General features: G+C 39.4%; 1 protein-coding gene across 1 annotated transcript; it reads left to right on the top strand.

The window, feature by feature from the left end:
• The first annotated feature begins 3,470 nt into the window (after positions 1-3,470).
• LOC119545216 (interferon alpha-14-like) lies at positions 3,471-4,052 on the top strand. Its single transcript, XM_037850766.1, has one exon. It carries the CDS (start codon positions 3,471-3,473, stop codon positions 4,050-4,052), a length of 582 nt encoding a protein of 193 aa, XP_037706694.1.
• The last annotated feature ends 10,073 nt before the right edge of the window (positions 4,053-14,125 follow it).

Below are 14,125 nucleotides of genomic sequence, written 5' to 3'. Positions count from 1 at the left end.
TTTAATTAGTTGTTCCAAATTCTGTGTCTCCTTTGGCTTTTTAATTTGGTCATTTGGCTTGGCCATATATTCTTGCTTCTTCCTGTGCTTTTGATGTTTTGCTGGTTTCTTGGCATTTGATTATCTCCATAACGTTATTTTGAAAGCTGCTTTTCCTTTTCATCTAAGATTTTGTTGTTGCTTGGGCCTGCATTGAAGGTCTCCTTTGGCACTTGGTTTGTCAGTAATTCCCAGTCAAACCAGGGTGGGGCCTCATGTGGGGGATTCAACCCTTTTCAGAAGTCTACTAAAGGCTGGGTAAAAAAGTAGCTTCTGAGACTGCACTTCCCCTGTCTTCTGAGTAGACGGCGCTCCTGGGTCACCTCTTCTCCACAACTCCCCCCCTCCTTGACTGTGGCCTCCTGCTAGGCAGGGACCCAACCAGGCAACAACCCAGTCAAGGCTGCAGGTCTCTGTGTGTGCTGGACACCGCCGACAGCAGGGGTGGGGTGGGCACTGCGCACCTCAATTGAAACCCCACTTGTGGGCACAACAGGTCTGGTGATTCCCAAGCTCCTGTGTGGAAAGACCTCGGGCTGCAGAACTGAGAGATTCAACCTCTCCAGCCAGCAGGTGGCCCAGGCTGATGTGTGCCCACAGGCCTCTGTGGTGGGGAAAGAGCTCCTGGCACTGAAACATGGCTCCCTGCCTTGTCCCCGCCTCTCCATCCATGCATGCCGTGAGTGCTCTGGGCCTCTGTGGAGAAAGAGTGGAGGCAGCAGGACCCAGAGTGTCTCTCTCACTAGCCAACTGTCAGATAGACTCTGCTCTGCGTCGCCCTTTCCTCCCAGGGTGAGGTCCCCGCTTATCCCCCCCAAACCAGGTACCTGCAGTGGCCTGCCTCAGGGATGGAGTGTAGGCACTGGGCACCACAGCAAGGTCTCTGTGTGTGGATAAAACAAGTCTGCTGGCTCCTGGGGTCCCAAGCGGCAACTCTAGGCTGCAGAACTGAGAGGGATGACCTCCCCAGCTGGCAGCCAATGTGGGAGTGCAGGAGTTCACCACTACTCTAGCACCTGATCTGGCCAGCACACAGTGGCAGGCCCCAGGGGTGGTCATGATTGAGCACACTCCCTCCCAGTGCCCAGTAATAGTGTCTCTGCTTTTTTATCCAAGTCTTCCCTACATAATGCAGAGGTCCTTCTGTGGTCACCTGAACTCTGGAACTGCAGTCCCAGTCATATTCTACCTTTACTCTAGTTATTCCATGGTAGAGTAGTGAGCTCTGCCTATCCTATTCTGCCATCTTCCCAGAAGTCCCTGCAGGTGTCTGTGCCAAGATCATGTTCTTTTAATCCATTCCTGTGGGTGTAGACCTATTGTAGGTGGGACCTTTTGATTAGGTTATTTCAATTGAGATGTGACCTACACCATTCAAGGTGGGTCTCAATCCTTTTACTGGAGTACTTTATAAGAGGATAAAAGATAGGAAAAAAGGCCAATAGAAGTTTAGAGAGAAGGACACACACAAGCTAAGAGAGACAGAAGCTGAAAGAGAGAAACACTCAGAAACTCAAAGGAGAAGCCACTGAAGCCAGAAGCAGGAAGCAATGAAACCCAGGAGAGAAAACCAGCAGACATTGCCACTTGCCTTGCTATCTAGCAGAGGAGCCCAAGCTCACTGGTAACCAGTCTTTGGGGAGAAGGTATTGTCCTGTTGATGCCTTAATTTGGATATTTTCACAGCCTTAGAATTGTAAACTTGCAAGTTAATAAATCCGCATTGTAAAAGCCACCCCATTTCTGGTATATTGCATTTCATCAGCTTCAGCAAACTAAAACAATAGACAGGACCAATATTTCAATCCATCTAGACAGGACAGAACTCAACAATTACACCACTGACCATTAAGTGGCTGCCTGTATAGTGTGACATGAGAGGCACCAAAGCAAGCCCCATGCCTCAAAATATTTCTTCAGTTTACTCTTATAGAACTGGAAATTCTTCCACTGGAGTCACTCTTTTGAACCAGAAAGGTTTCCTACCTTCAAGAATTCCCTATTAACATGCAATTATTTCTGGATTTATCTCTAGACACTGAGCACTATCCACCCTCAGTTTGGCTTGTGGACCTCTCACCATTCCTTGCTTTTGCTAATGCTCTTCTCTTTACCTGGACAACATTTTCCAACTCATTGTCTGTAATACAAACTACCCCCCAAGGGTATCCATGGCTCTTCACCACCCCATCTCCTATCCCAATGACTCATCTATTCTTGAATTTTCTGTAAATTTTTATTTTAACTCATCACACTATATATTATAGCTCTTATCACACTTTACTAGAACTACCTTTCCATAATGTCTAGACATTAGCATCATGAAGGCAGTTTCTATTTCTTTTCTTTGTTTTGGATATCCCTAGTACTTAACATAGTGTCTGACACGTGGTCAATCCTCCATAAAATTAGGAGTAATGAGGAATGTTAACAGCTTGAGTCTTTATTAATTCACAGCACATGAAGGATCATAGCAGCCAGCCAAGAATAGGCCCATATAGGATACTTATTAATAAGAGTAGCTAATATTCATTGCATGCTGACAGTGTGCTAGGCACACTGAATGGATTATTGAATCCTCACAAAAATCAGTGAAGTAAGAATCATTACTATCTCCAATACAGGGACACTGAGGCCAGAGGAGGTGCATAACCTGCCTGAGGTTGTAGGGAATAAAACTGAGCTCCAAGCCAAGGCAGCCTAGATCCAGAATGGGGGCTCATCATCACTCTGTTCTAATGCTTGGGGAGGAAAAGAGGATACTCTGAATGGGCATAAGGTGAGCATCACTAAATGGGAAGACAGAAGGAGGCCAAAGCAAGCTTCACACACTCTACAATTTAGATTCCATTTGAGGACTTCTTTTATACTTTGGTCTGATTTTGAATGGAAAAAAAGAACTTAACAAAAATCTCAGTGTACATAATCATGTTAGGAAGATATCAAAATGCATGTTTGTGATAAAACACAATTAGCTAAAACAAAGCCTTGAAAATTGTATCAAATATCTAATCAAGCATTTCACCCAGAAAGTGTCATCCTTGGGATTCACACAAGGACAAGCAACATACCTAGATGAAGGAAAGTCATCAGAGTCTATGCATGGAACATTTAGATCAAAGCAAGAACATTTACAGTTCTGTTTGCATTTAGCTGATTGTTGATATTTCATAGGAGATAAGTTGCATCCACCACAATTCAGAAATTGAATGTGTACATCACTGTCCAATGATGCCATGCAATTTTTGTTTATTATTGAAAAATAACCAATGGAAAGTAGAAAAGACAATGAGAAAGCAGGGAATTCTGAAATTGCATGAAAGAATAAAGCTCCTACAGATATATAAACTCAGAGATGAGGAATCTGTGCAAGCAGAGGCAACCCAGATCCAAGCTCTCCCTGAAAGGAGCAGCAGCATCAAGGGCTCACCATGACCAGCTTGAGCTTGATGGACTGCTCTTTCCTGCTACTTCTCTCCACGACCGCCTGCTCTCTGGACTGTCACTTTCAAAGGAGCAGCAGCAACCGGGAGATTTTACAACATTTAGAAAACCTAGGAGGCAAATTTCCTCTGGGATGTTTAAAGGATAGGAACAACTTCAAATTCCTCCAGGTTTCAAAAGCTGATGAGTTTCGAAAGGAAAGTGCTCTCGTTGTCATCCAAGAAATGCAGCAGCAGATCTTCAATGCTTTCAACCTGAATGTCTCCCAATCTTCTTGGGATGAAAGCAGCTTAGAAAGATTCCTAAGTGCACTTTATCAGCAAATGGAGAAGACAGAGATGTGCCTGGAGCAGGAAATCAGAAAGGAGGGCCATTCATCCTTGCAAAGAAAGAATACCAGACTTGAAATAAAGAAGTATTTCCAAGGAATTCATGACTATTTGGAAGATCAAAAATACAGCCACTGTGCCTGGGAGGTCGTCCGTGTAGAAATCCGAAGGTGTTTTCTGTTCATTGAGCAGCTCACAAGAAGACTCAAGGACCAAGAAATAGGTCAATTACATAACTAATTTGGAGTTGATTGCTAGTATCATTTTAGACATCTCTTCAAATCAGTTTGTTATTTCTAAGCAATTTGTATTTATTCTTTTTGTGATTTAAGATAAATTTTTTTGGATTAGTAAGATTATTATTTTCATATACTAATTTATCAATGGATTTATTAATAATTCTAATTGAAACATAAACATATTTGATAGGTTTTATATTTATATATAAAATGTTTTAAAATTAAATATCTTCTTTTATTTAGTGTTTACAATCAATATCCTCTAAATTTAGTATTCATATAACTTTGCTCAAAGGGTGATCAGCAGACTGCCTTCTTTGACAGAGAAAATATTAACCTTAAACTATATTTAGGATCGTCTAACCATTCACAATTAAATACTACCTTTTAAAAGCAAACAGATAATAGCACGGCTATCTGCCTGATATAGATTGTGGCAATGATTCAACATTCTGCAGTTTCTGTTCTCAGGAAGTCCTAAACTGGAGCCAGCGAAACAGGAACAAGACGTCCACCCTGGCCACCATCACAATCCTGAGTCTGCCCATCCGATACCTGGATGTTTATGTGGTTTCATAAGAGAATGAGGAGCAAGGCAGGCACAGGGATAAAGGTGATGGGGAATAAGGAGAAGTAAGGGAAAGGGAGCGTGGTGGGCAGAGACACACTCGGATCCCAGCTCTCTCAAACCCAGAAGTATGGAAAGCCCTGGGGAGTAACACTTCCCCTTCTAGACTTTCCCCAGGCTAAACCCCCACCTAAGCCCACCAGTGATAAGCCATAATCATCAATGTGTATGGCCCTATGGTAAGCGTAATGGCCACATTCTCAATACCATAATTTATTCAGTGTTTTTATTTTGTACATTTCTAGGTGGAATTGACTACTAAACCCATTCCACTTTTTTTCACTCTTTTTTTTTGTCAAAAAAATTGTAGATCATGCACAAAATACAGAATTTACATAAACTACCATATTACTAGCACCCTGCATTAGTGTGGCACGTTTGTTACAACTGATGAAGAATATTTATATAATTGTACTATTAACTACAGCCCATGGCTGCTCCATTTTTTAAAAAGAGTGAAGATATTCTTTTCACTGGCCAGAATGATTGAATGAGGAACAAAATGACTGCTTAGCCAACAACTGCAAATTCCTTTATACAAGAAACAAGTTATTTCACAATTGTGCATGTAAATTTCTTTGGGCGAAGTTTTAATGCACACACACCGAATGAATGGCCATGCCCAGTGACAGTTGTGTGAGGCGTGTCTGGGTAACTGCTGACCAGGCTGCCTCAGTTAAGGATAGTCTGTGCCCTCGGTGAACTGTGACCAGATTGCTGAGTGGATCTACTATGTTTCAAGGTCCTCTGTAGCCCAGGAAGGGATTGTTTGAACTTTTGGAAATAAAAGAGTTAACTGAAAAGACCAAAAACAGTCCTATAGGCTGTTTGGCTTACTAAACAGCCACCCCAGAGCCCATTACATAGACTCTTTAGAACACCGGAGAGTAAATAACATTCTGCATTGAAGGCTATGTTTCATTTAATCACTAATACATTCTCCCTAAGGTGAAGTGTCCAAGTCTGGCTGTTCTTTAGAGCTTTCTGTGGAGCCTTTTAAAACATGCCTATTTGGGGGCCCACTCCAGATCCCCAGCATTTCCAGGGGTGAGGCACAGAAAGTTCTGTGAAGACAGAACTGAAAATCACTGCCCTAAATGGAAAAACTAAATGAAAAATTTGTCAGATGACAAATTTGGGTCTCTGACTTGGTCTCATTTTATGCATCCAGTGATTGAGATCTCCTCTGGTCCTCGTCTCAGTGCCCATATATCATGGCAGGGTTCTCTGGATTTGAGCACTGGTGTCCCGCCTACCACGGGCTGGGCTGGCTTTCCTCATACTTCTGTTTGTGACGCCTCCACTAACGGCAATGGACAGCCTTTCTCCTTGGCCATCTGCCTGTCTGTGATAGTTCTGGAGACCTTCCTCTAAGGCAGTGGGTCTCAAATTTAAGTGCATAGGAACCACCTGGGCAGCTTGCTGAGCCAGTTTCTTGGGCCCAACCCTCAGCATTTCTGGGTCAGCAGAATGGAATGCAACCCACAACTCTGCATTTCTAACAAGTTCGCAGGTGATGCCGCTGCTGCTGAGGCCCACACTTTAAGAACCACTGTTCTAAGGCAGGGCTTCTCACACTTTAATGTGTGCACAAGTCACCCGGGAATCCCTTTCAAGTGCAGGCTCTGATTCAGTACATCTGGGATGGGGCCTGAAATTCTGTATTTCTAATAAGGGATCAGGTAATGTCTGATGCTGCAGAGTGGGAGACCACCCTCTGAGTAGCAAAGCTTTAAGGGGCTTCACCCTTGGTCACCTGGCAGCATGGTAAATGACACTGGCCATCTCTTCTTTCTGCACCTTGTTCATGTGGCTCAGTTACCGCACACTGAACCCTCCCATTTCATGGCCAGTGGGGGCCTCTTCTGAATGTGACATTATCTCACAGTTCCATCTTCCCACAATTAGTCTTCTATTTGCTGAACTGTCTCAACACATTGAGAGAGAAGATGCATCTTTCTAACCTTGTTTTGAAGAGGGAGAAAGAAAGTTTCTGAGAAAAGCCCACTACTCACAGACAGTACCCCTGGAAGTAACCAATTGGATTTTTGTAACCACTTATGCTTTCACCTTTTCAGTGTTCTCTTTTTCTCTTTGCTAAATTGAAGCCTTTCAAGTGTACACATTCAAAGGCCTTGTGTGATCCCAAAACATCTCATGACATTTTTCAAGTGCTGGAAGCTTTTTTTTTTAAAATTTACTAGTGAGTTTAATAGAGAATATAGGTCCATAAATGGATTTATAAAATTTTAAAGAATTACACTAAAATAAGATACAGCAGTAAAATGAAAGCAACAATAATTTGATTTTTTAAAAAAAATATTGTTTCAGAAGGTATTATCAAATCCTACTTATACTGACTTATGATCGGTACCTTAGAAATTAAATTTCACTGAAATATAAATGCATCCATAGTACAAGTTAGAAATCTGCTATTGGATATTGGATAACAAGGAGTTTACAATATTTGATAAGTTCTGCTTTCCAGTAACTAGGACAGCTAACTAAAATCCAGGAGCATGTGTCTAAATACCTAAAGTCCCTAAGTTTTGAAGCCAGTGACTGATGATTACAACAGGTAGAGGCAGAATGAGAAGAAATGAGCACGTGACTTGGAGCCAAAAAAATCTGGCTCTCAGAAGCAAGTGTTGACGGCCATTTGCTACGTGACTGGACAGTCATCCCTCTAAGCCCCGATTTCCTTAAGTCTAAAACCAGTCTAATGCTATCTACCTTTCCTACTTCATTAGGAAGATTAAATGAGATACAATATGTAAAAATACTTGCTAAAATATTTAAGTACTCTGAATTATAAATCTGCAAAAAAATAACATACAGTTCAAGCCAAGCAGAAGCTATTTTTGCATTATTTACAGCTTAATTTTATTTTTTCATCATAACACAACCTAATCAACTAAAATATATCTATTTAAGAAAAAAAGTTACTGGTTTATTTTAAGAATAGCCTTCATTCCACCATAACTAGCATCAGGATGAGGTCATACCTGTTACATCAAGAAGGTTAGTGTGCAAATTCCTGTTGATTAGTAGCAAAAATACTTTAAGCACCAAATTGGGTATGTCATAATTATAAATTACATATTTTAATAAGTACATTATTGATTGTTAGTTATAATAGTGTGTTAAGCACTGTGTTAAGGCTCTGTGTGTATGTGCACACACACACAACAAAATCAAATTTATATCCACTACAATCCTGTGAAGTTGAAACTATTACTATTATATATGAGGAAACTAGGGTATAAAGAGATGAGGACCTCATCCAAGTTCTCTTTGGTACTAAGTTCAACTCAACTACTGCATTAACATTATCTTTTAGAAGTATTTAATACATGTTTGACAATATATCATTATGATTTAGTAATATTAAAGAGTTTTTGCTTCAATTAATCACCCATCACTATTATCTTTTGTTAAAAGCTATTTTTTTTTATTAGACAAGTTGTAGATTTACAGAAAAAGCATACAGAAAACACAGAGTTCCCATATACCACTCCCCTCACCCCACTCAGTTTTCCCTATTAACACTGCATTGGTGTGGTACCTTTGTTAAAATTGATAAAAACAATACTGTTAACTATAGTCCATAGATTACATCAGGGTTCACTGTTTGTGTTGTATAGTCTCAAGAGTTTTTAAAAAATTTATTCTAGTAGCATATATATAATCTAAAATTTCCCCTTTTAATCACATTAAAATATATAATTCAAAGGTGTGCTACCATCCATTACCAAAGCTTTTCCATCACCCCAAACAGAAACTATATATCAACTAAGCATTAACTCCCCTTTCCCTACCCCAGCCTGGCCACTGGTAATCCCTGTAATCTAGGTTTTAGCTTCATGAATTTGCTTATTCTAATTATTTCATATCAGTGAGTTCATACAATATCTGCCCATTTGAATCTGTCTTATTTCACTCAACAAGATGTCTTTAAGGTTTATCCATATTAACACACATCAGAATTACATTCCTTTGTACAGATGAATGTTATTCCACTGTATGTATAAACAACATTTTGTTTATCCGTCCATCTGCTGATGGACACTTGGGTTGCTTCCACCTTTTGGCAATTGTGCATAGCTGCTATAACTATCGTTGTGCAAATATCTATTTGAGTTCCTGCTTTCAATTCTTTGGGGTATATACCTAGAAGTGGGATTGTGTCGAACTATTTTTCCACAGCAGCTGTACCATTTTACACTTCAACCAACAAAGAACGAGTGTTCCTATTTCCTCACATCCTGCCCAATGTTTATTATTATTATTATTTTTTTTTTTTTTTTAGTAGTAGCCATTATAGTGGATGAGAAATGATATGTCATTTGAGTTTTAATTTGCATTTCCCTACTGGCTAATGATGTAGCCTAACATAAGGTCCTGAAAATGCTTCTGTATGTTTTATTCTGGGAGCTTTACAGTCTTGATTCTTATATTTAGGTCTCTGATCCATACACATACATTGTTCTTATACTCCTCCAATCCCCCACATTTTTGTTTTACTAGTTAAAGATTGTATCTTTATATGTGGTATGTCCCAAACCATAGATTCATCATTACTTTTATGAATTTGCATTCTAGAATCTATAGAAAGTAAAAAATGGAGTTACATACCAAGCAGTTCAATACAATTGTGCTGGCATTTATAATTATCCATATAGTTACTTTACTTGTCCTGTCCTTTTAGTCTGAAGAACTCCATTTAGCATTGCCTGTAGGGCAGGTTTAATGGTGACTAACTCTCTTGGCTTTTGTTTATCTGGGAATGTTTTCATGAAATGAAAGGCATTCTTGCTGGATATACAATTCTTGGTTGGCAATTGTTTTCTTTCAGCACTTTAAATATTTTCACCAACTGTATTCTTGCCTCCATGGTTTCTGACGAGAAATGGACATTAGTCTTACTGGGGCTGCCTTGTATATAACATGTTGCTTTTCTCTTGAGCTTTTATAACTCCCTCCTTTTCCTTGGCATTTGACAGTTAGACTATGTGTCTAGGCATGGTTTTCTTCAGGTGTATCCTATTTGGGGTTCATTGGGACTCTTGAATGTACATATTCATGTCTTTCATTTAATTGGGGAAATTTCCTGCCACTATTTCTTCGAATATTTCTTCTGACATTTTCTTTCTTTTTTTTTTTTTAATCATCATTTTATTGAGATATATTCACATACCACGCAGTCATACAAAACAAATTGTACTTTCGATTGTTTACAGTACCATTACATAGTTGTACATTCATCACCTAAATCAATCCCTGACACCTTCATTAGCACACACACAAAAATAACAAGAATAATAATTAGAGTGAAAAAGAGCAATTGAAGTAAAAAAGAACACTGGGTACCTTTGTCTGTTTGTTTCCTTCCCCTACTTTTCTACACATCCATCCATAAACTAGACAAAGTGGAGTTTGGTCCTTATGGCTTTCCCAATCCCATTGTCACCCCTCATAAGCTACATTTTTATACAACTGTCTTCGAGATTCATGGGTTCTGGGTTGTAGTTTGATAGATTCAGGTATCCACCACCAGCTACCCCAATTCTTTAGAACCTAAAAAGGGTTGTCTAAAGTGTGCGTAAGAGTGCCCACCAGAGTGATCTCTCGGCTCGTTTTGGAATCTCTCTGCCAATGAAGCTTATTCCATTTCCTTTCACATCCCCCTTTTGGTCAAGAAAATGTTCTCCGTCCCACGATGCCGGGTCTACATTCCTCCCCGGGAGTCATATTCCACGTTGCCAGGGAGATTCACTCCCCTGGGTGTCTGATCCCACGTAGGGGGGAGGGCAGTGATTTCACCTTTCAAGTTGGCTTAGCCAGAGAGAGAGGGGCACATCTGAGCAACAAAGAGGCACTCGGGAGGAGGCTGTCAGGCACAATTATAGGGAGGCCTAGCCTCTCCTTTGCAGCAACCGTCTTCCCAAGGGTAAAACCTGTGGTAGAGGGCTCAACCCATCAAACCACCAGTCCCCTATGTCTGTGGTCATGTTAGCAACCATGGAGGTGGGGTAGGCGAATACCCCTGTATTCTCCACAGGCTTCTCAAGGGGGCACTACATATTTTTTTTTCCTTGTTTTTCTTTTTTTTTTTTTTTTTAACTTTCCCTTCTTTTTTAAATCAACTGTATGAAAAAAAAGTTAAAAAGAAAACAAACATACAATAAAAGAACATTTCAAAGAGACCATAACAAGGGAGTAAGAAAAAGACAACTAACCTAAGATAACTGCTTAACTTCCAACATGTTCCTACTTTACCCCAACAAAGTAACATAATATAGCAACATTTCTGTGAACTTGTTCCTACTATATCCATCAGAAATTAACAGACCATAGTCATTTCTGGGCATCCCCAGAACGTTAAATAGCTTATCTGTTCTTCTTGGATTATTGTTCCCCCTTCCTTAATTGCTCTCTACTGCTAGTTCCCCTACATTCTACATTATAAACCATTTGTTTTACATTTTTCAAAGTTCACATTAGTGGAAGCATATAATATTTCTCTTTTTGTGCCTGGCTTATTTCGCTCAGCATTATGTCTTCAAGGTTCATCCATGTTGTCATATGTTTCACCAGATCGTTCCTTCTTACTGCCGCGTAGTATTCCATCGTGTGTATATACCACATTTTATTTATCCACTCATCTGCTGAAGGACATTTGGGTTGTTTCCATCTCTTGGCAATTGTGAATAATGCTGCTATGAACATTGGCGTGCAGATATCTGTTCATGTCACTGCTTTCCGATCTTCCGGGTATATACCGAGAAGTGCAATCGCTGGATCGAATGGTAGCTCTATATCTAGTTTTCTAAGGAACTGCCAGACTGACTTCCAGAGTGGCTGAACCATTATACAGTCCCACCAACAATGAATAAGAGTTCCAATTTCTCCACATCCCCTCCAGCATTTGTAGTTTCCTGTTTGTTTAATGGCAGCCATTCTAACCGGTGTTAGATGGTATCTCATTGTGGTCTTAATTTGCATCTCTCTAATAGCTAGTGAAGCTGAACATTTTTTCATGTGTTTCTTGGCCATTTGTATTTCCTCTTCAGAGAACTGTCTTTTCATATCTTTTGCCCATTTTATAATTGGGCTGTCTGTACTATTGTCATTGAGTTGTAGGATTTCTTTATATATGCAAGATATCAGTCTTTTATCAGATACATGGTTTCCAAAAATTTTTTCCCATTGAGTTGGCTGCCTCTTTACCTTTTTGAGAAATTCCTTTGAGGTGCAGAAACTTCTAAGCTTGAGGAGTTCCCATTTATCTATTTTCTCTTTTGTTGCTTGTGCTTTGGGTGTAAAGTCTAGGAAGTGGCCGCCTAATACAAGGTCTTGAAAATGTTTTCCTACATTATCTTATAGGAGTTTTATGGTACTTTCTTTTATATTGAGATCTTTGGTCCATTTTGAGTTAATTTTTGTGTAGGGGGTGAGGTAGGGGTCCTCTTTCATTCTTTTGGATATGGATATCCAACTCTCCCAGCCCCATTTGTTGAAAAGACCATTATGGCTCAGTTCAGTGACTTTGGGGGCCTTATCAAAGATCAGTCGCCCATAGATCTGAGGGTCTATCTCTGAATTCTCAATTCGATTCCATTGATCTATATGTCTATCTTTGTGCCAGTACCATGCTGTTTTGGCAACTGTGGCTTTATAGTAAGCTTCAAAGTCAGGGAATGTAAGTCCTCCCACTTGGTTTTTCTTTTTTACAGTGTCTTTGGCAATTCGAGGCATCTTCCCTTTCCAAATAAATTTGATAACTAGCTTTTCCAAGTCTGCAAAGTAGGTTGTTGGAATTTTGATTGGGATTGCATTGAATCTGTAGATGAGTTTGGGTAGAATTGACATCTTAATGACATTTAGCCTTGCTATCCATGAACATGGAATATTTTTCCATCTTTTAAGGTCCCCTTCTATTTCTTTTAGTAGAGTTATGTAGTTTTCTTTGTATAGGTCTTTTACATCTTTGGTTAAGTTTATTCCTAGGTACTTGATTTTTTTAGTTGCTATTGAAAATGGTATCTTTTTCTTGAGTGTCTCTTCAGTTTGTTCATTTCTAGCATATAGAAACATTACTGACTTATGTGCATTAATCTTGTATCCCGCTACTTTGCCAGATTTGTTTATTAGCTCTAGTAGGTGTATCGTTGATTTCTCAGGGTTTTCTAGATATAAGATCATATCATCTGCAAACAATGACAGTTTTACTTCTTCTTTTCCAATTTGGATGCCTTTTATTTCTTTGTCTTGCCGGATTGCCCTGGCTAGCACTTCCAGCACAATGTTGAATAACAGTGGTGACAGCGGGCATCCTTGTCTTGTTCCTGATCTTAGAGGGAAGGCTTTCAGTCTCGCACCATTGAGTACTATGCTGGCTGTGGGTTTTTCATATATGCTCTTTATCATGTTGAGGAAGTTTCCTTCAATTCCTACCTTTTGAAGTGTTTTTATCAAACAGGGATGTTGGATTTTGTCAAATGCTTTTTCAGCATCTATTGAGATGATCAATTGATTTTTCCCTTTCGAGTTTTTAATGTGTTGTAATACACTGATTGTTTTTCTTATGTTGAACCATCCTTGCATGCCTGGAATGAACCCCACTTGGTCATGGTGTATTTTTTTAATGTGTCTTTGGATTCGATTTGCAAGTATTTTGTTGAGGATTTTTGCATCTATATTCATTAGGGAGATTGGCCGGTAGTTTTCCTTTTTTGTAGCATCTTTGCCTGGTTTTGGTATTAGATTGATGTTAGCTTCATAAAATGAGTTAGGTAGTGTTCCATTTTTTTCAATGTTTTGAAAGAGTTTGAGTAAGATTGGTGTCAGTTCTTTCTGGAAAGTTTGGTAGAATTCCCCTGTGAAGCCATCTGGCCCTGGGCATTTATTTGTGGGAAGATTTTGGATGACTGATTGGATCTCTTTGCTTGTGATGGGTTGGTTGAGGTCTTCTATTTCTTCTCTGGTCAGTCTAGGTTGTTCATATGTTTCCAGGAAATTGTCCATTTCTTCTACATTATCCAGTTTGTTGCCATACAGTTGTTCATAATATCCTCTTATAATTTTTTTAATTTCTTCAGGATCTGCAGTTATGTCACTTTTTTCATTCATTATTTTGTTTATATGGGTCTTCTCTCTTTTTGATTTTGTCAGTCTAGCTAGGGGCTTGTCAATCTTGTTGATCTTCTCAAAGAACCAACTTTTGGTGATATTTATCCTCTCTATTGTTTTTTTGTTCTCTATGTCATTTATTTCTGCTTTAATCCTTGTTATTTCTTTTCTTCTACTTGGTTTAGGATTGGTTTGCTGTTCATTTTCTAGCTTCTTCAGTTGATCCATTAGTTCTTTGATTTTGGCTCTTTCTTCCTTTTTAATATATGCGTTTAGTGCTATAAATTTCCCCCTTAGCACTGCTTTTGCTGCAT

Source organism: Choloepus didactylus, chromosome 10 (assembly GCF_015220235.1).
Source record: "Choloepus didactylus isolate mChoDid1 chromosome 10, mChoDid1.pri, whole genome shotgun sequence".
In the NCBI taxonomy this organism is placed as follows: Eukaryota; Metazoa; Chordata; class Mammalia; order Pilosa; family Megalonychidae; genus Choloepus; species Choloepus didactylus.
This window is presented reverse-complemented; position numbering and strand designations above follow the sequence as displayed.